The following is a 24,903-nucleotide window of genomic DNA, read 5'->3' as shown; positions in this document are numbered from 1 at the left end:
GAGCTGAGAGCTAAATTCCAGCTCGATGTCGTCAGTACGGGCAACACGAAAACGCGCCGCCATCCCACTTGAGCCCCACCAAACACCAACGAGGACCCCTAGCTTGACCGCCAATCACACCCCGCTGCGCCCGACAGCTCCCCATGCACGAATAGGCATGCCATTGACTCTCTCGCGATTCCCCAGAATCTTGTTGAAAGAGTCACGAAGCGGCAGCCTACAGCTACCCACCCATCGACGCCTGACTCACCCTCCGCTGCCATCCCTCCCTACAAAACCCAGATACAACACATACATCCGCACCTTCACCACCCACCCCTCCAACATGGCGCCCACCGACCCCGTCCCCGCCTCCAAAGACGCCCTGTCCGCCAACCAACCCATCGTCATCTCCGGGCCCTCTGGCGCAGGCAAATCCACCATTCTAAAGCGCCTCTTTGACGAGTTCCCCGGCAAATTCGGCTTCAGCATATCGCACACTACGCGCGGACCCAGAGGAGAGGAGCAAGATGGCAAGGAATACTACTTCGTAACCAAAGAAGAGTTTTTGGATTTGGTAGAGAAGAAGGGATTTGTGGAGCATGCGCAGTTTGGTGGAAATCACTATGGTACGAGTGTCAAGGCTGTGAACGACATTGCCGAGAAGGGACAGATTTGTATTTTGGATATTGAGATGGAGGTAAGTCATTAGTCGCTGTTTGGTATGAAGCGTATCCTTGCTGACCACGTTGAATCTAGGGTGTCAAGCAAGTCGCAAACCACCCTACGTTCCCTCGCCCGCGGTTCTTGTTCTTGCAGCCGCCGTCCATGGAGATTCTGGAGAAGCGGTTGAGGAGTCGCGCGACAGATAAGGAGGAGGCTATCTTGAAGAGACTCAACCAGGCCAAGGTCGAGATGGAGTTTGCGCACAGTGGCCAGGCTCCGCACGACAAGATTGTGATCAACGACGATTTGGACAAGGCGTACAAGGAGGTCAAGGAGTTTGTTGTTGGTAGCGAGGCATGAAGACCAGCAAGAGGATGAAAAGCTTCAGAGATGATACCACAGGAACGAGTCAAACATGAGAAGAGATGCAAAAGTGATGTGATAAATTCTTTTCACAATTCATGACTATCTAAGCCATAAGGTTCATCAGATACCGTCGTAGAAAATTCAGCAAAGGCCGTGATACCACTTTGGGATTACACAGCCTCAGAGCTTGACTCTATTTCCATTTGTCTCATCATATGAACCGTGTATGGCTGGATGAATCTGGCTTGTTCGACCAAGCGCGTAGTAGCCCATCAACTCCGACCGTTGTCAGAGAGCGTCTACCCTCAGATCCGAAAAGTGTGTGGGTGAATGAACGTTCCTCGCCTCAAGAATAAGCCCCATTGAGTTACCATCCGTGACACCTTGTTTGACCAAAGAGCAGGAAGGCAATCGCATAACCATAAACTGGACGAGAAGACCCTCCATACCTGACGCTTCCCGGTGTCTCCCTCCTCCTCCCAGTATTGCAGCGAACCTCAGCACGTGAGCAAGGTAGCCAACGGACTCGTATCATCATCCAGGTGTCAGCCCCTCCACCCGCGACCTCAGAAAGCCAACCAAAAGGGAGTGCGAACGGGTAAAGAGACGCGGAAAGAGTTGTAGTCGGTAGTGGAAGCCGCGGCTTCTATGGCGGTTCGTTGCTGAAAGTGCGATCGCGAAAGATCGTTGTCCGGGGACTTTCTCCCAAAGCGCGAGACGAGACACCCTTGCGGGCGCTCTGTGCGTAAGCTTCGTTGCGATTCTTCGAGCGAGGAACGTTGGAAGAAGGAAGAGGTGGGTGACGGAAACTTTTTAACATGGGGCGGAGGCCGGGGGCCGAGCTAGGCGCGCTAGGCAGAAGCGGACTGGCGCCTGCAAGGGTGCCTGGAGAGCTTTGGTGCGTCGCCTGTTTCTTTGCTGAGCGCGTCGTCGGTGAAGAACATAAAGTCATCTGGTCTGCTGCGCGCGTAGCAACCCTATTCACTGCTACCAGTCTCGAAACACCTCCACGTGACGGGAAACTTCCATACGAGCGCGTACGAATTACTTTCTCGTCAAAGCTTGGGATCAACACCGCAACCTCGCGCAAAGCTTCGCAACAACCAACACCCGCACTTCGAACGCGCCCAGATACAGGGACGTAATCACAAGAGATGGCTCTTTTCGGTCAGGCCGCACCGGCCGCATCTGCTAGCTCCACCACCGGCGACACCAGCAAAGACGTCGAAGTCCCGGCCGGCCAACTGCCCAGCGACAGCATATCTGACCTCCAATTCTCGCCGACGAACGACTTCCTCGCCGTGGGCAGCTGGGACAAGAAGGTCTACATCTACGAGGTCAACGGCAATGGCGCGCAAGGAAAGTGGATATTCGAATGCCAGGGTCATGTTCTGGGTCTCGGATGGTCAAAGGTACGTTGAGCAACATGTTTGGCAGTCATGTCCGAATACTAACATAATCAGGATGGCACTCGTATAGCAGCCGGCGACTCAACAGGCATGCTCAACATCGTCGACTTCCGCACTGCCCCCGCCAGCGGCACCGTCCCTGCACAACAAGCCAAGGCCCACGAGAACGGCATCAAGTGCGTCCGCTGGTTCCAGACCGGCGGCAAGGACTACGTCGCGACCGGTTCCTGGGACAAGACCGTCAAGTTCTGGGATCTCCAGGGTGCCGAGCCCGTCGGTACTCTGACGTGCCAGGAGCGCGTCTACAGCATGGACATCAAGGATCAATTGCTCGTCATTGCAACCGCCGAGCGCCACATCCACATGGTCAACCTCTCGAACCCCACAACCATCTACAAGACCATCACCAGTCCCCTCAAGTGGCAGACAAGGGCCGTGAGCTGCTTCACAGATGCGACTGGCTTCGCCGTGGGCTCCATCGAAGGACGATGCGCCATTCAATATGTCGAAGACAAGGACACCAGGTAAGCACTCCCACGTCTACATATCTCACCACACCATCTAACTCATACCTAGCCTCAACTTCTCCTTCAAGTGCCACCGCCAACAAGACCCCGCCAACCGCGACATCGCAAAGGTCCACTCCGTAAACGCCATCTCCTTCCACCCCCAACACGGCACCTTCTCCACCGCGGGATCCGACGGCACCTTCCACTTCTGGGACAAGGACGCCAAGCACCGTCTCAAGGGCTACCCCGAAGTCGGCGGCAGCATCGTCGCGACGGGCTTCAGCAAGGACGGAAACATCTTCGCCTACGCCGTCAGCTACGACTGGAGCAAGGGCTACGGTGGCAACACGCAAAACTACCCCATCAAGATCAAACTTCACCCCATTTTGGGAGACGAGTGCAAGCCTAGGCCTGGAAGTAAGAAGAGGTAATCCCTGAGTAACTCGGGGATTTCCTTTTTTCTTCCTTGTTTGACTTGTTGGCGCTTTTGCTGACAAAGCGTGTCTGAAGAAGCGGAGATGAGACCGGAGACGACAGCGGAGACGAGAGAGAAGGCGAAAGCGGCAGGCATCGAAGCTTTGTTGGCTGCGAGTATGCCGCCCGGAAGGCCAAGTCGTCGATTACGAGGTCTATAAGAACGGTGCGTCCGTACTTGGTCTTTACAGATCGACATTGCTCAGCGCATGCCCGTTGACTCACTCTGCAATCGCACGATATCACGGTGTTTGATGTTTTTTCTTGGTTTCCTGCATTAGCGTTCAAGGGACTGGCGTATAGAGAGATATAGTATCATGGGCTGTGGAGGCTCCAGAGTAGGATAGGCTGGAAAATGTAATCTTGTTTCTGTAAGGCCTTTTCGTTGACTGTGACTGTGGGGTACATGAGCGTGTTGTGCTAGTGTCGTCGTCTGGAGCGCAGCTGTATTGACCATGTGGGTAAAACATCAAGTTTGCGAGCAGAAACGATGATCATCTGGACTCAGCACGCACGATCGATCACACGAACTGCTTGACAGCAAACCCGGTCTTTGGAGATAGATATAAGACCCACGATCTTCCCTACATCCTCTTCTCCAACTAGTTCACCACCCACTCACTCACCCCTTCCCCTTCCCTCCCATTTTCCCACATTCCCACCGCCACGCTAACAACCACCCAGTCAACCAGCCCACGGTCCGACCAGTCCATCCCACCAACCATCCGTTCGCGAGCACGCTGCTCCTCCAACACTCGCCCCACGCATCCCTCGTCCATCACCATTTTCGCGTTCTAAGTTATCACGCCTCTCTGCTCCTCCCAGCCCGGTTCACCGGTACGCAGATGCACTCTATCATCACCACAATGTCTTTTCCAGTACCGGCTTCAAACTGAATAAACTGAACAATGAATACCCCATCTCAGGTCAGGGGGATCTAGCGAGTCCTCTGACACCCTGCTTCCGCGCGGAAGGACTCCACTCGTCTGTTCCTCATCTCAGTTAGATGAGGGGTAGACAACCGCACCCGTATGCACAAGGAAACGCTGACCTAGCCCTCAGAGAGGGGAATTTGTTAGAGGGGTATTCGTGTGTAAGGGTGTGTTCACCTGTATCCTTTACACTATTTCCTTTAGGGATGTGGGGGACGGGATGTGCGGAGGAGGTAAGTGATTTTTCTCGTTTTTTTCTTGTGGGGATGGGTGGGTGAGTAGGTGGTTGTGTGGGATGGAAGATTGACATATTTGGCCTTGGCTGGAAAGAGCCCTGGAAAGGCTCGGATTGAGGTGAGTTTTGTCGCTTTGGAACGTGAGAATCTTGACAGTGAACAGAACGCGTAGCCGGAATTGGGCATAGGATGGGGCAGTCCAGTATGAAATAGGGAGTGGAAAGCTGCGTAGACGATATCTCGGGATAGTAATTTGCGGTGTGTGCTTCCAAGATAGATTGATAATGAAGAATACCCGAATCGAGCTTCGTTTCTTCCTTGGAAGGGCAGAATGCAAGATGCGGCATGATCATATTGTGGTTACGCCCTTCATATTCCAAACGCGGATGTCGTGACTCCATCGTAACCACGGTACGCAACTTCCACGCCCAACATCAGCAATTCACACCTGCCGTATAAGACTCGTCGATACGGCGCGCTCAATCCATCAAATCATCTACAGTTTCCCTTCCACATCACACTCCGCTTCCCAGAAACCAACCAGTAACACCCAAAATGCACCTCCGCAAGATCCCCTACTCCCTCGTCGCAACCGACACAGCGGCCATAGCCGCCAACACCGATTCCTCCAACCCATCATCCCGCTCCCAACGCTTCAGCACCGCCCACCACCACCTCTCAGAAATAACCCCCATCGTCCCATGCAACCCGTACTTCACGCACGAAACACCCCCCTGGACACCCTATGGCTACACACTCTGGCATCCGCTCATCGCATCCTCCCAAAACCTAACCGAATACCACGAGATCCTCCTCCCTAGTTTCCTCTATGAAGACCTACTACGCTGCCACAGCGCCTGGGTATCCACATCCCGCATCCACACCTCCCTCCTCAACGACGTCGTCGAAACACTCCTCTGCACTAAATCCGGCAAGAAACTCGCTGGCCTCCTCGATGGAACGCGGCAATGGTTCATCCGTCTCGATCAGATGTCGCCCAAAGACTCGCCCATGGGAGGCAAACTACCTAGTTCCACGGCTGGAGACGTCATCACGAAGATATGTTCCAGCATGCGCGCGTACGGCTGTCTAACGCGCGAGTTTGAAGATGCGAGGAAGGAAGAGAGGGAGATGGAGATTAAACTCGTGTTGAATCCGTGGGACGAGGGTATGGATGCCGGAAAGGAGTTTCGTGTGTTCGTTCCGCCGCCGGCTGCGAAGATGGGGAGGGAGGCGGTTGTAGCGGAGTTCTCGGTTAGCGCAATCAGCCAGTACAGGTGGCCGATGGGGTTTGAAGCGCCGTGGGGGTTTGACTTGGAGCGGACTGTTGAGCTGGTTGATGTGGGTGCGAAGAAGGTGTTGGGGGATATTGTGACGTATGCGGAGGAAGAGTTGAGTAAGGAGATCATGGGGTTGCTGTTGAGGTATGGCTTCAGTTATGATGTTGCACTGCAGCAAGATGGGAGTGTGCAGTTGGTGGAGATCAATCCTTTTGGCGCGCTGTCCGGATGTGGAGCTTGTTTGTTCAATTGGGTTTTGGATGGAAAGGTGCTGTATGGGCTGGAGGAGCCGGAGTTCACTGTGACGGTGGAGGAAGAAGGATAGGTGGCTGTTTGTGTGTCTTTGTGCATTTTGCACTATGTACTGGATCTTTGCGATCTGCGGATGCTGGCGGTTGACCTAACGTCCAAAGAGACTTCTAGTCTGTCGGCATCTTCTCGGAAACGGCTGTCGCTTTTGAGCTATAGTGCTATGGTCAAATCTTAGGCCCGTCATCAGAAGGCCCATCAATCTGCCCGTGCGTTTTCCTCATTACCCGCTCTTGCGTTTCTCCGCGCCTCATCGCTCCTGAGAAGCTCTCCAAGCGCCTTGAAGTTAACCGGCTTCGTCATGAAGTGATCAATCCCCGAACTCCATGCTTCCAACTTGGCACTCGAAGACGCTAAGCCAGTAAGTGCGACGATGGAACATCGTGGCAGATTGTTACTCCGCTCGTACTCGCGAATCGCACGTGTAGCGCTCATGCCGTCCATGACCGGCATAGACATATCCATCAATATCACGTCATATTTGCGCGCACCTTCCTGGTATTTATGCAGTGCTTCTTGTCCATTCGACGCTTGTTCGAATGGAAGGCCGTGTTTCTTCATGAACGCGACGAGCAGTCGTCGGTTCAGCATGTTGTCGTCGACGATCAGGGTGTGCGATATCACAGGATCCTCTTCCTGAGGTGACGTAACCGAATGCTGCACACTTGTGGATCCAGCGGTAGAAGGAGCGACTGCTTCAGGTGACGTCAAGCTGAGAGACTCCATGGAATTCTGCATAGACTTGGTTGGTGTAGAGGGGTGTGATTGTTGTCGAGGCTGTGGCAGTGGACTAGAGACTCCGGCAGGTTGTAGGTTTTCGGCGGGATGTTCAAAACGATCCAGGCATCGGTTGAGAACCCATGCGAGCTTGTAAGGTCCACACGGTTGCGTGATGATCTCAACTACCGACTCACGATTGGTAACGCGGACATCGGAGCGCAAAGTCGCTGCTTCCAGTGCATCCATCCCCACAAAGATGGTCACTGGGGCGCGCTGGCCGTTGGGCCTCCGTTTCCGGATCGTGGCGAGGTAGTCAAAGGACAACTCCGGGCAGATGACCATGTCAGCGTCATGACCTTCCCACTCGTGCGTCTTCACCACTTCCATCTTAAGATGTGTCTCCAAGGTATAAACCAGTGCGTTGGTGAAGCGTAACAGACCTTCGTCCGTTTTGGAGACCGTGGTGTCTTCGGTTGGCTTTTCTATCTTCTTGCGAAGGATGCATATCCTCCGACCTTCTAACCTTGGTAGATAAGACAGAAACTGCGCTCGTTCAGTCGTTATCGCACCGGGTATTTCTGGTTTGTTAAGGGCCAGTTTGACAATGAGTTTAGTGCCGGTTTTTGGGTCACTGCTAACTTCAACCTTGCCGCCGTTCGTGTCGATTATCTGACGCACGATACTCATGCCCAGGCCTGTACCCGGTGCGTGAGGATTCTCCTGGGAGAATGGCTGGAAGAGGCGGTTCGCGAGAAAACTAGAACTCATGCCCGAGCCAGTGTCCGTAATGGTGAGTGTGATCGCTGCTGGCGCATCGGCATTTTCAGCTAGCTTGTTGGATCTCAAGGAAACATGAATGTACCCCGTTTCAGTATACTTGACAGCGTTACCAAACAAATTCATCACGATTCTTCTCCACGATCCAATTGGAAATGAAAAGACCCAATCATCATCGTAAGCCAAATCGAAAACGACAAAACGTGCTCTGCGCGGAGGAAACGAGATTGCGTGTTCATCTGTAGGCGATATAGGTGCTTCCATGAGCTTGGAGGTGGCTGGAATGTATGATGACCCAGAGAACACTGCTTCTACGACCTCTTCGGTTGCGATTCCAAGATCGAATGCGGAAACCTTTCTTCGCCGGCTCTTCACTGGCTTGGATGATAGCCGTATTGTATTCTCGTTTTTCAGTTTCTTCGAGGAAACTACCTTCATTTCTTCGCTGATTTTGGCGTAGTCCATGACGTGGTTGATGGTATCAAGGAGCGTCGTACCGCAAGCGTGCAAAGAGTTCATCATACTCGTCTGGAATGAGTCCAACGGCGTGTCTTTGATGAACTCTAGTGTACCAAGTATTCCGTGCAAGGGCGAACGTAACTCATGTGAAATGGACGAGATGAATGTCGATTTGGCCTGTGATAATCTCTCAGCTTTTGCAAAATCGTTAGCTTAAGCGCTTACTCACCTGATCCAAGGCCGCGGCATCTAGTCGTGAGAGCTCTCTCATGATCGAGTGACTGAAAATCTTGAAATATGCCATGTCCACAGATGCGGACAGTAGCCTGTATGGATCATTACTCCAGCACAGACAGCCGGCAAACCATCTAGCCCTTTCAAAGTCCCAAAAGGGAATAAAAGCGATACTGCGTGCTTTGGGAAACATCGCCTGGATAGCAGCCGAGCCCCGCTGCGGTCGGTCGTTGGTCTTGCGTTTCGATGGCGGGGCAGGTGTCAGATGTTCAGCAACCTTGGGGCTCGAAATCGATTCCTCGCTCGAGGATAAGGAGCAGCCTTCAGCGTTGAAGGTAAAGATCTTGCCATGTGGATATTCGTGAAATAAGCGGGAAAGGTCAGGCTCCAGCAAAGTCCCGTATTCCGACTCCTTGTCGCTCGGCGTTGCTACTCCGAGTAGCTGACACATTTTGGAACTTGACGAAGAAGTGCCGCGGGCATAACCTTCGGTACTGTTGGAGCTTGCCTCATCGCTTGAAGATCTAGATCGATACGACTCGGAGGGGGCATCAGTATCGCTTCTTGAGGCGCTGTTGCCGCGCCGCTGCCCCGCGCTTGCCGCAACGCTCGCATCTAGAATCAGCACTCCGTCAAGATCGCTTGAGCTCATCAACACATTTGCAGCACGCGAGAACATCGACTTCGAGTCAGTGGGTAGAATAGAGTCCTCTAGATTTATGGCATCGAGTCAGTGCGTATCTCATGTGAAGCTTGGAGAGATAGTCCTTACGAAGTGTACCGATCGACCGATGTCTATTGGATCTGGCACGACTCGTCTTGGCCATTGCTGATGGCGATTGAACAGAAGTAGTCTGCTTCGTTTCGACTTTATCTCGCGTATCCTTCGCTCCGTCCATATCCGTTTTGGACGCCGCGGAAGAGTAATCTGACGGTGTCTGAACGACTGCTGTCAAATCGTGCCGAACGTCTCCGTCGAAAGGAGACAGAACAGATGCGCCTTCTGCAAAGGAGACAAGCCCCCGAGTGAACCTTTCTCCTCGCCTGTACTGATCTCTGATCGTATATGTGTTCAGATAGCTCATGACCGTAGAACCCAGGTCCCTTAACAAAGAAAGTTCTTCTTCGGAAAGACCGTCTCGAACCTTGTTGTCGAAGATGCATAGCGATCCGACTATTGCGCCGTTGGGAGACATCAACGCGACGCTGGCGTAGAACCGCATATCAGAATTCCCTCGGACATCGTCTCGAAAGCATGTGCCCTTATTCTTCGTGAGGTCGTTGATGATAAAGACTGGGTTCTCATTTCGGTTCAGTTCCAAAACCTTTTCACATATGCCCCAGCTCCGCGGGATGCTTACGTTCCCAAGCCAACAGCTGTTTGGAGCGTCCCCTGGTGCTTCTGGCCGCAACGGTAAGTCACAAGTCGCCTCCGCAAGTATGTGTTGTCGTTCATCGTCGAGGAGCGAAATCATGGACCGCTGGGCCCCCATCCGGATAGCTGTAAGTTGACACAAGGCTGTCAGAGTCGAATCTGGGGATAAGCGGGGTACATGGTTTTCCAGATTGTCGACATGAGGAATATTGCGAAACGCCGCGCCGTAGAGGAGCAGCACATCGCGCTCTCTTCTCATCCCATAGCGGTCTGTTTTGGTCTCTCTGGTGATGTTGGAATGTTGACTCATGATGCGCAGTACTGGCGATAAAACCACGGAAGGCCAGTGGCATCCACAAGCTCCCTCAGACCGTAGGTACCTAGGTGTGCTTCGCCATTAGGCCTAGGAGAGAGGAATCGCCACTGTTTGCATCTACTGAACATCAAGACATCGGTGGGGGATGAGGTGAAAGTTTGCGCATTGCCACACCAGACCAGCCGACTCAACATAGGCGGCAACTGGCATTAGGTCTCGCAGGTCGGCAAGTCAATTAGCGTGGTTTTGCTACCTGGGCGGTGCCAAGCTAATACGCCTTGTGACTGGTTGAGTGCGATGTTCCACAATCCGATGGCATCTAGAATCGTACTAGAGCACCTCGAACTGCGTGAAGGCATTTTTGGATCTCGATCTCTCAAGGCGCTGGGCATGAAGTACAAAATGGGTCTAGTGCTTCACTTAGTTTCTCTCGGCCAGAAATGCGGCGAACTGACATTGCCCAGGTGGACTCACTGATCTAAGCAATGCAACCGAATTGGTGTGAAGACACGTGCTGATACGTTGTATCATTCGACGGAGTGATATCTTGAAGCCGCAGGCTGCAGGTGTGCATGACTACAAGCGTTGCGAAGCGGAAAGTTGAATTTATTTTGACATCATGACGTCAGCATCCGGAAGATGCTCCGCGGAGCAGCCAGGCACCGAAAACAACTCCTTGTTTCGTGCCAACACTGCTGCTACGCCTCGAAACTGTAAAGCTTATGTCCGGTATGTTTCCAGCTATGCGTTTAGTGACCGAAAGCATTGGATTTAAGATATGGTAGCAGCTGTTGTGCGAGAGGTGCTAAGTATGCTACCTAGGTAAATAAAGCCCGAGATACACCGGAAGAACCCAAGAAGGAACGACCATTGGAAGGAAAACATCAATCATTCCATCTCGCGCGAGACCTCATCGTTTCTCAAGCCTTGATCTCGCGCGTACTCCTCATCATCATGACCGTGTACATCGGTCACGTACTTTTCAAACTCGTTGACAACCCGGACTGCCTGGTCTACATGGGCGTACCGCAAAGATTCCTTTTTGTATCGCGCGAGATGGCGAGCTGTATTGATCGTATTCCTAATCTGGCGGCCATTGAGTTTATGCCGGGCGAGGATGTCGAGCTTTCTGCTTATCTCTTCGGTGTTGATATTCCCTCCGGCCTCCGACAATGACTGAACAAAGTTCCTCCAGACTTCCCAACGGCCATCTCTATTCAGCGGCGGATAGTGGAGCGCGAGCTGTATGCGAGACTTGAACGCTTCATCGAAAGTTCCGATGCGGTTTGTCGTCAAGATCAAGATACCGTCGTAATACTCCAAGACGCGCAAGAAAACGGAGACCAGTGCATTGCGTTGCAGATCCATCTTTGTTCTTTCTTCAAGAAACACATCTGCTTCATCCAGTAGGACCACACAGTCCCAAGTATTCCCGATGAACAAGGCCGATTCGAGGTACTTCTCCACGCTTTCGGCATCTGTCCCGATGTCGCCGCAAGTCACCCTATACAAAGGACGATGAACGAGCTCTGCGATGCTTTCTGCTGTGAGAGTCTTGCCAGTACCTGGGCCACCGTGGAGCAACATGATGAGCCCTTCACCCTTTCCGTCCATAAAATCGGTCTTGATGTCATTGCTTTTCTCAATATGAACTGTAACCAATGCTTTCACCAGCTCTTTCTTGCCTTCCTCGAGGACCAGTCGATTTTCGAAGACACCGCTGTTCCATTTGATATCTTGGATATGTTCCACGAGTAGTGTATCTGTGTTGATGATCAGCACTCGTATAGCTAAGAGATTTGGTGAACGTACTCCACTTCTTGTTGTGAAAGCCGTACCCCTTGATAGTCGCCGGCAGCATCAATGTGAATGCGCCACCCGGGGGTTCATCATTCTCCAAGTCCTCACTCCTGAGTTCGCTTTGAGATGTCGGGTCATCATCGCGACCATGCATCAGCTTGTAAACTTCCGCGTCGACCATATACCGCAAATTAGCCTGGCTGTGTAAGCAGAGCTCTTCCCACTAAGATTTGGGTCTTACAGGCTGCGATCCGAGGCCCTGCACAGGCGTATGGTAATTCACGTATCTCTGCCGTCTGCAACTCCAGAAAGTATTACCGCGTAGGCGCAAGCTAGATTCAACCCCGTCTTCCGCGTGACGAATTGGATACACTGAAAGGCCCTTAATCTCCACCTGCTCTGAGCTAGATGGCCAATCAATGTGCATTGTGGTATGTTTCCGCGAAAACTTTCCATCATACTCCCAAGACCAGCATTCCAGTTCCAATGTGTCTAGTTCGAGTAGACGGCAGGACTTTACACTGAACGCGCGGTATTGGCTCTCACGCATCGTGACCACTATATCATCTGGTCGGAAAAGCATCAGCCAATGCTTTCGGCTTACCAATCCCACAGCTGATAGCTGTTCCAGCTCCTTGTAATCCAAAGCCAAACGCTCAGTTATGTAATCAGACAACACCTTGAGATCCTTCTGTTGTTGCGGCTCCAGTGCTTGTGCCCGAGGTCCGATGAAGACATGTTTGAATTGATCTAATTTCGGATACGGATGATGAAGATCTTCGTGGAAATCCCACTCGTCCATTATGTCTGCGTTCTGGTCTTGCAGCGTGTGCAGAGCGTCCTCAAGGTTTTCCGATAATTGTAGCCGCTCAGACGTCGCATTTGCTATTGGCCCATCATGTTGAAGAACTCGAAAGTATGGCTTCATGTCGATACCCACATCCTCAGGCATCGAAGGAACGCGAGTAGGTATGAATGTATCTTTGATATTGTCATGGTAAGCTTCGCAATCGTAATTGATGAAGATCGCAATACCGAACCCGAGGCGTTCGTCCAAGTAGTATTCAACATCTCGCAGGCGGGTTTGACCGTGTAAAGCTCTGGCCTGATGGTCGGATGTGATCATAACCGGAGTGTCGAGATAGTACGATCTTGAGGGGTGGCTCTCATGATATTTTCGTTTACCGGAGCAGGTCACACAATGTATGGTAACTTGTCGTGTGACAGGTTCCTCCACTGATAGACGTGCTCGCTTGGAGATATCAGCCTCAGGCGGTTGCTGCGTGGAACTGCGCATACTGGCTGCTAGAGCTCCGTCGGGGCTCTGCAAGCGTTTCCTCTTGGCATGGACCTCCATGTAATATTGGCTCGGTATTAAATATACGATGAGAAAGTTGTTCGATGATGGCGAAAGAATGAGTGCAGCTCAGTTAATGTAAACATCGGTCTTCACCGGTCAAAGGGGGCTTGTACGAAGGCTAAGCTCATCTAGGTACAGCGTCATCAAGCCGCGTGCTGCATGCTGCATGCAAGCCCCTGAGAAACCCTGTTGCGAAATTTGAGGCCTCGTATGCCACCTAGATATACCTGTCACACCACTTTATCGCTGCTAGAAATCATAGTCTTGTAGACACTTCTGTAGATGTCGTACAGCGCTCGTCTATTCTATGGATCTTGCGGATGACTGTACATTGTATACCATTGATAATCCTAATTGACACGTGATGACGATTTCACACTCGCTCTTCTTCAAATTATGCTTTATCTATACTGCGCATCCTGTTCTCTTCCAAGCATCTTGCGTGGCATTGGGTTCTCGGGAGTACTGTCTTGAAGCCCGGAGCGAATATGAGGAGTGGGCTGCATTGGTATTGCGTCCGTTAGTCTGTGCAGATGTCCCACAGAATTATACCTATGATCATGAGAATGGCCTGGCGGGCCAGTTGCTCTCAAATTTGAATTGGGTAATTGTTCACGTAAATAATCCGCCCTTTGTGATAGTTCACGGCTAGTGTCCCGGTCACTCGCGCGATTTCGTGATTGATTTTCTCCGGCTTTCTGCTGATTATACAAAGACCGAAGGGGGTGTTCAGAGTTGTTAGTTGAGACGCCAGAGTCCATGCCATGGGTTATATAAGCGTCGTTTGCTGCTATCCTGTGTTGCCGAGCTAGACTTTCGGCGTAGACTTCAATGTTCTGCTGCTGCCGAAGATTGTTGTCTGACGGAACAAACTCATCGGATCGGTTGTGGGTCTCCTCAATGTTTTCGAACCCATCCTCGCGCTGTTCCCGAGCTGTAATTTGCGCTCCACGACTGGGGAGAGGCTCACTCTTAGCGGCTCGGCTGAGAGGCTGCTCCAAAGCCATGAAAAGATTTCTACGGCGCTTGGAAGCACCTGTCGTACGGTCTTCTGATATTGTATGCTTCAATTCCCCACGAGAGAACCTGTATCCTGAGTACGCAGTTGGGTCTCTCGTGATTGCTGGAGACCGATCATCAAGCTCGTCAATAGATTGTATCCGGGCACTTGCTGAGGATGCATAGGCAGGTATCGTTTGCTGACTGCGGAGGTTGCGCATAGCCTCTTTCTGCGCAGACGTTAATGATTGAGGCGTTAATGGTTGAGGCGTAGATGAAAGAGCCACCAATGGATTAATCGTCAATTCTGCAGGTACTACTGGTTGAAGTGGAGGCTGCCATGATCGCTGCCGCATCTTAAGGCTGGATATATGATAATTCTTGGGTAAGAATTGATCCGCCGTTCCTGGGGGCGCCAAACTCGGGTCAAAATTGACGTTTGGAAATGTGTTCGAGCTCAATGCGTGCGCGTCCATTCTCTGTTGCATCAATCTATCCACGTAATCCCTTTGATCCCTTTGATCTCTTGAGTCTCTGATTGGTGTTCTTCTAGGTGGTGTTGGGCGATTGGTGTCTTGCCTTCCTCGTATCTCAGATTTCTTTATGTCTGGTGCAGCTTCTCCCCGCATGTGCTCATCTCGATCATCGCCGCCTGCTGTTGAGCTTGAGCTTGTTGAGAGTTGGCGAACTTGGTCTATCAATGATGTGGACTGGGACATCTCGTGACGTATGTGAGCAGGGTCCTTCATAGGCCGCATGGGGTTGTAGTCAGAGCCCTGGCGGTGCAGGCCAGGCATGCCACCAGCAAGGTGGGAGTTCAGCGAGCGTCCGTCCTTGATGTTAGGGGAATCCTGGGTTGATAGGCTGGGAAGGAGGGTGTTTTGCATCGCGGGCGACATAAACATCTGACTGGGTTGGTCAGACTCTGGTCGAGAGTCAGGGCGTATGTTGGATTCTGCGCCTCGTCCTCGTTTTGGTCCTTGATCTGTATCAAACGTTGCATAATCCCGCTTAAGAGGCCTTCCCGTGGGGGCAGACCGTCCAAATGCGTGTGCCAAACTCGGCCTCGACATCTGAGGTTTCGTTGACTGCCCGCCGTCTTTGGACCGAGACTTTGCCAGACCTAGCTCCACGATTGAGTGATTGATGTCGTCGTCACGTGAACCTTGTCTTGCTAGGAAAGACAAATCTGTCCATGTTGTTCGGCCAGGTTGCTTGTTGTGACTTGTTTCGACGCTGGAACGGTCTTGAGCTGTGACACGTCGAAAATGAGTTCCCGACGAATCCGTCGTCGCACGAGTTCTCCACTGTTGCGTTGGCCGTTGTTCTCCCTGGAAGTGATACGCGCCGCGCATTGATTTTCGATTTATCAAGACCAGCACAACAACTCAGAGGATAGTTTAAACCGAGGAACGTTGTTAGTTGCCGTGGTGGACTGGCCAATTATGGAATGTTTGGGTTCTTGCTCCAGAGAAGTGCGGCTAAGCGGTTGTGTAGGCATTAACGCTAGTCGTATACGATCGAGTGGCCGATGGCGTATAGGCGCGACTTGGGAAGATAACGGAGGGTGGGTACGAAAGTAATAGGGAGCTGTATCATCCGATCATATGATATGGAGGCGACGTATTTGAATGGGAGCGTCGCCGTTCAAAGGGATGTATCGGTGTGCATGTCGCGACGTGTGCGCAGCCTGCAGCGTCTCCTCGGCACAGCCGCAGCCTTCCTGCACAGCCCACTTTTCGGGAGCTGGATAAGGGAAGGCTAGCAATGGCTCACATGATAAGAATCGCAATTATTCAGCAGCGGCTCCTCCCCGTCTTTAGTAGTATTTTGGATTCAACATGTCCGCGATAGTAGTACGCGATCCGCATTCATCCTGGTACAAACCAGCGCCGGGCCAGGAGTATGTACGACAACCAATCACAAGATGCGCAGAGAAGGCTAAATGTCGTAGGAACCGAAACATCGCGGCGGAAGCGTATCGGGCTGCCATCGAACACCTCAAGAACGAACTGGACATTGATCTCGATAATTCAGTCCCTTACAAGTTCCAAGCATCCATAAAGGATGTCCTCAGAGTGGTGGAGACTGCCAAGAGGGATTACGAAGACAAGAGCAGGCAGGAGAAGCATGCTGAGACGAGGCAGTCGCTCGAGAGACTGTCTGCGCGCATCATGTACTATGGAAAAGTCATGGATACTCTGGCGCAGCATCATCCTGAGTACGTGGCTCTGGTATGGGGTGCCATGAAATTTGTTCTCACCGTACGTTATGCCTTGTTGAAGCTTGCCCTACCACTTGTGGTGTACTGACATATCGCTCCAAAGGGAGTGATCAACCGAGCCACCCTCTTCGAAAAGCTATCGCAAGCTCTTATCGCTATCGGTGACGTGCTGCCACGGATGGATCTGAGTGCAGAGTTGTACCAGACTCAGTACATGGAGGCTGCACTTTCACGGCTGTTCACATACATCATCCTATTTCTCCGCCTGTGCGTCCGTTGGTACAAGAAGAGCCCTCTGGGTCGGATCTGTTCTGCCATCAAGACACCGTTCGAGCTTGGTTACCAAGAGCTGGTGAACCATATCCAGGAGTGTTCGAAAGCAGTTGACGACCTTGCCAGCGCTGGCGCTCGAGCCGAAATCCGCGACGTCCATAACATAGCAATGCTGCAACATGCGCAGATTCGAGAGCTTGATGCGAAGCTGGCGGGCGTGATGGAAGGGCAGAAGAAGTTTGCAGCCCATATTACCCAACTTCTACAGGTCGCAACTTCGCACAAAAGCATTACGGAGCGGATAGGTGTCGACGTCTGTAGCATAAGCAAGACAGTGTATCGTCTCGAGTTCAGCGGAGTGATGCAATTCTTCGAACCCAAGGTATTGCCCGAGACGGCCCTGCTCAAAGTGCGATCACTCGTGCGTCGGGACACGACGCCAGGCTTGCCTAGCCCTAACGAACAGAGAGTGCGCAGAACCATCCTGAATTGGGCTTTTGGGAAGGGGTCGTCACTTCTCGTCGTTCATGTCGGCGTTCGTGCGCAAAAGCAAGCGAAAGAACTGGCAACCAATGTGATCCAGAATATGAGGTCCGGAAGTCAGCGCGTTTTCTGGAACTTACCTTCGGGCCGCACGTCTTCAGAAGCGCAAACCATCGAGGAGCTGTTCAGAGGCATCATCTTCCAGATACTTCACCACTCGGGTGATCTGTACAACGGCTGTGCCGAGCAGTTGAACCTCTCAAAGATTCGCGCTACTCATACGGAGCGCGAATGGGTCGAACTTGTCTGCCTCCTCTTTTCCAAGATACCGACAGCCTTCGTAATAATCGAGACCGAAGCGCTTCAGAAGTCCTACCGACACGATCCTGACTGGAGCAAACGACTTTGCGAGTATCTTGATCTTATCACTGATCGATGTTCAGAAGCAGGGTGCGAGCTGAAAGTACTCCTCGTCTTATATGGAAACAATCATCGAAGCGGCGCGGCTGCTTCAAACTCGAAGAACGTCCGTGTCGCGACATTGCAGCCGCCAAATCCGGTACCTCCACATCTGCGGCATGTAGCGCGCCGATCTTGTTTAGTAGCTAAAGGTTGGAAGATGCAAAGGCCAAAAGGGCGAGTATAGTCGGAGGTGATAGTCACTCAGTCAGCATGAAGAAATTGCAGTGTGATTAACGGCATGGAGGAAGGGACAGACCCTCCAGGAAGGGCTGTCTGCATTCAAGGAAGGCACGTGACTTATCGATACGCACCTACCATCGCGCGAGCGCGACTGCCCATCATTTCGCGCCCGCACCATCACCTTCCCTCCCAACTTCATCCACCCAAAATCCATCACATCTCGATCTCCACCCCGCACACTCACGCGATCTATCTTCATACCATCACCACTGAACTACGTCACCACACAATGATGCTCACGACATCCTTCTTCTCACACCAAATGCCGCACTACTCCGCATACACGCCACCGCGATCATCACCACTATCCGAGCGCTCCGCAAATGCAACCCCACGAACCTTCGACTTCACTATGTCGTCACCTCTTAAGGAGAAGTCGGCGATGCCACAACGCGCGTTCAAGGCCAATCCGGTGATGCAGACGCGCGACGCTACTACGAAGCGCAGAAGAGATATGTTCTTCAAGCGCGTGCAGAACAACCGGGATGACAAGAAGTGGGAGTCGCGAGGCGAACAGGTACGTGATAGGATTGCATACAGACGCGATTGACGATGCTAACTGATGACGCAGATCCAACAACTCGACTTCGTATCTGAGCGGAAGCGCTGGGAAGCCGAAAAAGCGCGTCAAGCACCCCAAGAGAATGACGACATCGATGAAGAGACCATGGACGACGCGCCGCTACCTGTACTCCCAACTTACGCGCCCCAATCGGATCCCGAGATGACCGAAGCCGACTACGTCGCCGCACAAGAAGAGTACGAGCTTCAACAATTGATCGCGTCAATGGAGCAAGAATCGGATGCGCGGTCACAGCACTATGGTAGCGATGATGACGACTATGACTCGATATTCATGGAGTGCGCGACGGCGGGGCATGACCAGTATCAACAGCAACCGCAACGCGCGCAAGACGCGTTCGAAGGGGACGCGATGGATATGGACATGATGGATTGCTGAAAAATCATTCGAAATCGGAGACTCGAGATTAGCAAGAGATCGCCCCAAAGAAGGCGACTTGGTGGTGACATCATAGGGACTCTACACATGTTGTAAGCCGGGAACTTGGCATCTCAGTATAACACATTGTTTGGGGGAAGGCATCATATGTACATTGGGTATCTGGGAAGAATGAAGCAGACGAGTTATCGCACAAGGAGATCACTGAGTCGGGCAGCCCTGATCCATATCCTGAAGCGCCTCCTGCGCAGCATTCATGTCACCCACGAGATCGGGGGGCGGAGAGCCAGCGGCTTGCATCTACATTAATATTAGCGCTTATCGCATCACACATGAGAAAGCAATCACATACCTTCTGCATCCTCTCCACAATGTACTCCCTGTCCTGCGCGTTGTCGTCACTGTATCCTTTCCTCTCGAACCTGCCTACAATCTCCCTGACCAGCGTCTGCTGCTCCTCATACCTCTTCAAATCATCCTTCTCACACTTCTCCTTGTTCTTGTCCATCCACGCTGGGAACTTGTCGTCTAGCTCCTTCATGGGCTCGTACAGGATGTCCTTATTGGTAAGTTGCTCCATCATGCCCATGAGCACTTTGCTAAAGTCTTCGTCCCCACCCTCACCCGCACCACCGAAACCACCAGATTCCATAGATGCAAGCATCTGCGCGAGGATGTCGTCTTGGGAGGAAGATGCTGCGGCGGAGGTTGCGGTATCAGAGGAGGATTGCATGCGCTCCATAGTCTTCTTGATAGTTTCCTGGAAAGTTTTCTCTGCCTTTGCAGCAGTCGCCTTCTCAGACTGGCCCGGCACGGCTTTCTCCTTCGCCTCGCCCGCACCCTCACCTGCATGCGCATGTGCATGTTCATGACCATGCGCAGGATCTTCCAACGGATTCGCGCCCCCCATCTCCGCACTCATCTCCTTCATAATCTCGTCGAACTGCTTCTGGAAGTCGCCCTGACCGAGGAGCTGCTCCATCTCCTTCTGCAGCTGTGCTTGGAACGCATCTTGGTCTTCCATCATGAGTTCAGCAGGAGAGATGTCTGAGGCTGGCCTGCCGGGCCCGGATGACGACGGCGCATCGCTGGACTTGGGGTAGGCTGCTTCTATTGACGAGGCGGTGGGAGCTTTGGCGTCGAGCTTCGTGTTTGCGAATTCGTCGAGGACATCGTCGAGGTCGGAGAGATCGTCTTCTTCGGGGTCGGAGGCTACTTCGGCGGGGGGAGGGGCAGTGGTGGTGGTGGTGGGTTTGACGGGCTGCTGCTCTTCCTTCTTTACGACTGTGTCCGCCATCTTAGTGTGATCTCACTGTGAGATATAGGTAAGGCTGTATAAGGGTCCAAGAAACAGAGACAGGAACAGGTAAAGAAGATCGCAGCTACCTAGACCAGACACATGCCATGTCAGCCTCGGCCCGCACATAGGCATTGGATCACATAAGCGGGGCAGGCACCGGCGCCAAGCCCTAGCGCGGGGCAGATCGCGCATCGCACCTTCCACCTTCGCGCGACGGGATCTAGCCCCGAATCCCAACGCTGCGGCGCCCGATAATTGTTGTTCAGGTCACGTGCAACCGTAACTCGACTTCACCTGGTCCTCTTACCGTCTGCAATCCTCACCTTTACCCCAATCGTAGCACGTCGACAAGCGCGACGCCACACGCTCAAGCTCGCGATATATAAGACGCCGTCTTTGCAGTTTTCTCGCTATCTTTACCGCACGCGCTGCCGGTATCTCAGTACGGAAATCCAGAGGACGAGCTAGAGGCGCAACGGCCAGCCTTATACCTACACCGACACCATGTCTCTTTGCGTCAACAGGCTCTCGGAAGAGAGGTACGCGCTCTTCTTCCCCAGCGCACATGATCTCCGCTAACGCAGCAGCCAGAAAGTCATGGCGACGAGACCACCCCTTCGGTTTCTTCGCAAAGCCCATGCGCGGCTCCAACGGCATGATGGACCTGAAGCGATGGGAATGCGGCATACCAGGCAAAGAAAAAACGATATGGGAAGGCGGTCTGTTCAAGCTCGAAGTCGCATTCCCAGATGAATACCCAACAAAGCCACCAAAGTGTACGTCCCCACCACATCCTCTCAGCCCACGCCCGATCCTCCTCCGCTAAACTCCCAAACCTATCTACCCAACATCCGCTAACTCCGCTCACAGGCAAATTCGTCCCACCCCTCTTCCACCCAAACGTCTACCCCTCGGGCACCGTCTGCCTCTCCATCCTCAACGAAGAAGAAGGCTGGAAGCCCGCCATCAACATCAAAGAGATCCTGTTAGGCATCCAATCGCTTCTCGACGAACCCAACCCAGAGAGCCCAGCGCAAGCCGACGCGTTCAACCTGTTCAAAAAGGACAAGGCGGCGTACGAGCGCAAGGTCAAGCAGATTGTCAAGGAGAACCCGGCGCCGTAGTACGTTGTCAGTGCGCCAGGGGAAGGGCTACATATTGTCGGGGATGAGAGGGGGGGAGAGGTGGTGTACCGTGGGGTGAGGATGCCTTTTGGTTATATGTGACGAACGGTTCGTGAGGGCCGTTATGGGGGTTGGGTACGGGATGGTGTGGTCAGGCCTTCATGAGGTGTTACGCAGCGGTCAAGCTGATTTCACTCAGCTGCGGCGGATACTGGCCAGACGAGGTCGATGTGCTCTTGCATTTTCTTTCTTTCTTTGCCTTGACTTCTTGGCTGAGGCGCGCTTAGTATGGAAACGTCCTTTTGATGAGATACGGATCCTGGCGTTTGGGCGAGGTCCCAAGCATTGTATGGGTGCTTAGATGGTGGGAGAAAAGCCGCATGTGGCTATGATACCTGACTTTTCTTCTCCGTCTCCTGGCATTTTGCGCATGGAGTAATATACACGATTGATTCATCTTTGTTGTATCCCAGTTTGATATTCATGTGATCGGCTACACGAAGCCATAATAGTAGCTGTGAACATACTCAGTATGATGCGTTGATCCCGCCGAAGCAACAAACACACGAGATGAAGGGCTGCACGCAACGAAGCAAAGAAAACATATATTAAACCCATCCCGGTCCCTCAGAAAACCCGGTTGATAAGAAGTCCAGCAGCCCTTCCGCCGCATCCTCACGACATGTGTCCAACAAATCATCCTAATAGTACAAGCCTCGGATCTTACAGATAGTCACCGCGACTCCCCAATCCAATTTTGTGTCCTTTGTTTCCTTTGTTTCACCCTTGCCTCGAGAACCCCAATATAGCAATACAGAAACGGCGACCTAGGTCTGGTGGTATAGCGCGTGCCGGTGTTGTCGTGTCACAGGCTTAGTATGGGCGGTATGCCGATCCGCCTCGCCCGCCACGGTATCCACCACGGTAACCGCCTCCTCGTGGAGCGCCGCCGCCGCCGCCGTAGCCGCCACCGTAGCCACCACGGCCGCCGTATGGTGAGCCGCGTCCGCCGTATCCGCCTCGAGGACCGCCTCGGCCGCCGCGTCCGCCTCGTGTCATACCGGGAAGGTTCGTTCGCTTGGGGACGACCTATACGTATGTCAGCTTGCGTTCGCGCATTCGATGGTGCATGTTCTGTATCTCATACCTTTAGATTCCGGCTGCGGAACTGGCTGTTGTCAAGGACCAAGGCCTCATTGACCAGATGCGGTTCTGTGAACTCCACATACGCATACCTGCATACGCTCATTAGCGTTCCGATCTTTCTGCCAAACTCTTGCCAGGTAGCGAAATATACTTTCGCCCAACTGTAGCCCCAACAACATTCACGCGACTGTACGCGCGCATAGTTGTTGATGCATGAAAGCAAATAAAAAATTTGGAAATGCGCAAATCGTTCAAGGAAAACCTCCTCTTAGTACTGACCCTTTGGGATGACCTGTGAACTTGTCGAGCAATATGGTCACACGGTTAATGCTTCCGATGCTCTGGAAGTGTGCCTGGATTTCTTCGGGGGAAGCGCCGTAGTCGACGTTACCGACAAAGACACTGCGCGCGTCGACGTCTTCTTTGCTCTCGCGCATCTCGTGGCGTTCTAGGTCCGTCTCGCTCTGCATTTGGCGCAGCTTCTGGGCTTCTTCCTCCATCTCTTGTACGCGTCGCCTCATTGCTGAGATCTCTTCCTGCATTGCACTGTCAGCATGCTCTTCTATATCGCGACTTGTATGCGCGACAGCCGCCCGCTATCCTCGACAAGTCTAACGCGCGCGCTGTGGTGGATGGTATCGTACCTCTTCGTTGGGGTCTTCGGCGGTATCGAGGCGCTCATCCTCCTCGCGCTTCTGTTCGATAACCTCGGCGTCGGACATGGTGATTTGGGTGTAGTTGAAAGTCTAGGAGCCACGTCAGTAAATGAGAGCATTTAACGGGCCGTCCATGACTTACCGGGCTAACGTGAATGTTCCGGGGGCGTGAATGGTAATTAGATTGCGACCGTTGGGCGGTTCAATTTCCGTTTTGTTGCGATAAGATCAATCACAGATTGCGACGACGTGTAAATGACTGGTGGAGGGTGTGTAGGCTGAAAGGCAGCTGGCGGAGGTGAAGGTAATGTTGCTCATACGAAATGACGAATGGCGCTGGGGAAGCTCGTAGCGCGACGCTAACAAGGCAGCGGAGCCTCACTTATGTAAGCACGGGCCAGCTGCGAAGTTGCGTCAGACTCACGACCGACACCTTTGTTCCACTCATTCACGGCATTGTCAACGCCTTTCACCACAAAGGTTTTGAAATTTGGCTTTCATTGTTCTTAAAGAAACCACGTCTTTTCCCATAGTCTACCTGGTCTTTTGTTTCGCCAAAGGGGCCACTCAAAGTCGTGTACTCAGGTAGCTCTCGAGCTGCCCTTTCTCATGTCCTAGAGTTGGGATTAAGTACAAGCCCGTCTTAGTGTCATACTTCCTCTTCAGTCAGATCCCAGCCTTTGGAGTCCGACACTCCGCCCCAATCCTTGGAATCTGGTACTTCGTCCCAGCCTTTGGACTGTGCCACTTCTCCCCAACCTTTGTACTGTGGTGCTTCTCCCCAGACTTTAGACTGTGACACTTCTTCCGCAACCTTGTAGTTCAGCGATACCACCATGCTGTAGTCTTCGCGCGCAAGAACTCGGTCCTCATCGGGCAGCTCTGTCAGCTGGTGCAGCTTTCGGAGGACACGAGCCAGATACTGCTTTGGCAGGTCATCGATCGTTGCGAAATCCTCGACGCCCATGGTGCCCACGCCATCGTTGATGCAGAATGCGTCGACAATGAGCTGGAGTAGAGGATCGTTGTTTGGCAATACGTCGAAGCACCGTTGAACAGCTGACACACTGAGATAGCTGTCCGAGAGATCAAGGAACATCCAGTCCAAGATTGCCGTCTTTAGCGATCCAACTGACAGTTCTGTTGCTACCAGGTAGGCACTGAGCATGCATGACGTCTCATCTTCATCCGTGTTGACCGACGGGCGCAGCCTCGTCTCGTATATCCAATCAACGAAGACGTTGAACCCCTCAACTGACACGGTGTCCAGGTGCCAGTTACTGCGTTCTTTGACGAATGCGCGACGAAAGTATCCAGAATAGTACGTCAAGAGCTGCTTGTGTAGGGTGTAATACTTCTCTTCGGGTCCGACCATGACGATGACAGTCTTTGATGCTGCAGCGGCGCTATGTAGAATGAGTAACATACTTTGTATTTGCAAAGTTCGCAGCCAGTGACTTACCTTGCGCGAGGTGCTTCGGTCTTCTCCATGGTAATGGTCTTGATGTGACGTCTATTGTTCTGATGTTGATGTAATTCAGCGCACACAAGTTGGATGAGACAATGAGGACGTGGTGTGGGGGGAAGAGGTTTGAAGCAGATCTATAGGACTTCCTACTACTTATATCAAGATCGCCAGCGGATTGTGACAGGTGAGAGACATCCTGCTCTCACTTGGGATCCTTCCTGTCAAGGCTTCTTCTTACTGTTCAACTTCACCTACACGGTCATCGATCGCAAAGCACAGTCGAGGAGCTCAGCCAGACTTATCATTTGGAGACCACCGAGTAAGTGAGAATTGAAGGGTGAGACAGTACATGCTGGCCCTTTGAAG

The 24,903-nt window shown here is 52.5% G+C and overlaps 9 protein-coding genes across 9 annotated transcripts; 5 read left to right on the top strand and 4 right to left on the bottom strand.

Annotated features, from left to right (window-relative positions):
- Window positions 1–325: 325 nt before the first annotated feature.
- J4E88_000780 (uncharacterized protein) lies at window positions 326–1,005 on the top strand (the record flags this gene model as incomplete). Its single annotated transcript, XM_049394454.1, has 2 exons — window positions 326–679; window positions 739–1,005. The coding sequence occupies 2 exons, from the start codon at window positions 326–328 to the stop codon at window positions 1,003–1,005; spliced, it is 621 nt and encodes a 206-aa protein (XP_049260283.1).
- Window positions 1,006–2,165: 1,160 nt separating this feature from the next.
- On the top strand, window positions 2,166–3,360 carry GLE2 (RNA export factor gle2; the record flags this gene model as incomplete). The annotated part of the gene is made up of 3 exons (XM_049394453.1): window positions 2,166–2,423; window positions 2,475–2,944; window positions 2,997–3,360. 3 exons carry the CDS (start codon window positions 2,166–2,168, stop codon window positions 3,358–3,360), a joined length of 1,092 nt encoding a protein of 363 aa, XP_049260282.1.
- A 2,998-nt stretch (window positions 3,361–6,358) lies between these two features.
- Window positions 6,359–8,801, bottom strand: J4E88_000778 (uncharacterized protein; the record flags this gene model as incomplete). Its single annotated transcript, XM_049394452.1, is given in 3 exon segments — window positions 6,359–8,293; window positions 8,346–8,779; window positions 8,798–8,801. 3 exon segments carry the CDS (start codon window positions 8,799–8,801, stop codon window positions 6,359–6,361), a joined length of 2,373 nt encoding a protein of 790 aa, XP_049260281.1.
- Window positions 8,802–10,929: 2,128 nt separating this feature from the next.
- On the bottom strand, window positions 10,930–13,198 carry J4E88_000777 (uncharacterized protein; the record flags this gene model as incomplete). Its single annotated transcript, XM_049394451.1, has 4 exons — window positions 10,930–11,831; window positions 11,854–12,037; window positions 12,446–13,165; window positions 13,193–13,198. The coding sequence occupies 4 exons, from the start codon at window positions 13,196–13,198 to the stop codon at window positions 10,930–10,932; spliced, it is 1,812 nt and encodes a 603-aa protein (XP_049260280.1).
- A 2,843-nt stretch (window positions 13,199–16,041) lies between these two features.
- On the top strand, window positions 16,042–17,826 carry J4E88_000776 (uncharacterized protein; the record flags this gene model as incomplete). Its single annotated transcript, XM_049394450.1, has 2 exons — window positions 16,042–16,464; window positions 16,528–17,826. 2 exons carry the CDS (start codon window positions 16,042–16,044, stop codon window positions 17,824–17,826), a joined length of 1,722 nt encoding a protein of 573 aa, XP_049260279.1.
- A 285-nt stretch (window positions 17,827–18,111) lies between these two features.
- On the top strand, window positions 18,112–18,843 carry J4E88_000775 (uncharacterized protein; the record flags this gene model as incomplete). The annotated part of the gene is made up of 2 exons (XM_049394449.1): window positions 18,112–18,399; window positions 18,454–18,843. The coding sequence occupies 2 exons, from the start codon at window positions 18,112–18,114 to the stop codon at window positions 18,841–18,843; spliced, it is 678 nt and encodes a 225-aa protein (XP_049260278.1).
- Window positions 18,844–19,044: 201 nt separating this feature from the next.
- J4E88_000774 (uncharacterized protein) lies at window positions 19,045–20,140 on the bottom strand (the record flags this gene model as incomplete). The annotated part of the gene is made up of 2 exons (XM_049394448.1): window positions 19,045–19,143; window positions 19,196–20,140. 2 exons carry the CDS (start codon window positions 20,138–20,140, stop codon window positions 19,045–19,047), a joined length of 1,044 nt encoding a protein of 347 aa, XP_049260277.1.
- A 507-nt stretch (window positions 20,141–20,647) lies between these two features.
- Window positions 20,648–21,267, top strand: HUS5 (SUMO conjugating enzyme Hus5; the record flags this gene model as incomplete). Its single annotated transcript, XM_049394447.1, has 3 exons — window positions 20,648–20,682; window positions 20,735–20,919; window positions 21,014–21,267. The coding sequence occupies 3 exons, from the start codon at window positions 20,648–20,650 to the stop codon at window positions 21,265–21,267; spliced, it is 474 nt and encodes a 157-aa protein (XP_049260276.1).
- An 873-nt stretch (window positions 21,268–22,140) lies between these two features.
- J4E88_000772 (uncharacterized protein) lies at window positions 22,141–24,800 on the bottom strand (the record flags this gene model as incomplete). Its single annotated transcript, XM_049394446.1, has 7 exons — window positions 22,141–22,356; window positions 22,415–22,502; window positions 22,693–22,949; window positions 23,058–23,159; window positions 23,725–24,475; window positions 24,532–24,582; window positions 24,793–24,800. 7 exons carry the CDS (start codon window positions 24,798–24,800, stop codon window positions 22,141–22,143), a joined length of 1,473 nt encoding a protein of 490 aa, XP_049260275.1.
- Window positions 24,801–24,903: the final 103 nt, after the last annotated feature.

Source organism: Alternaria novae-zelandiae (assembly GCF_023758075.1).
Source record: "Alternaria novae-zelandiae strain BMP 2774 chromosome Unknown scaffold_1, whole genome shotgun sequence".
Lineage (NCBI taxonomy): Eukaryota > Fungi > Ascomycota > Dothideomycetes > Pleosporales > Pleosporaceae > Alternaria > Alternaria novae-zelandiae.
The sequence above is the reverse complement of the archived record's forward strand: the minus strand, read 5'-3'. Positions and strand labels throughout refer to the sequence as shown.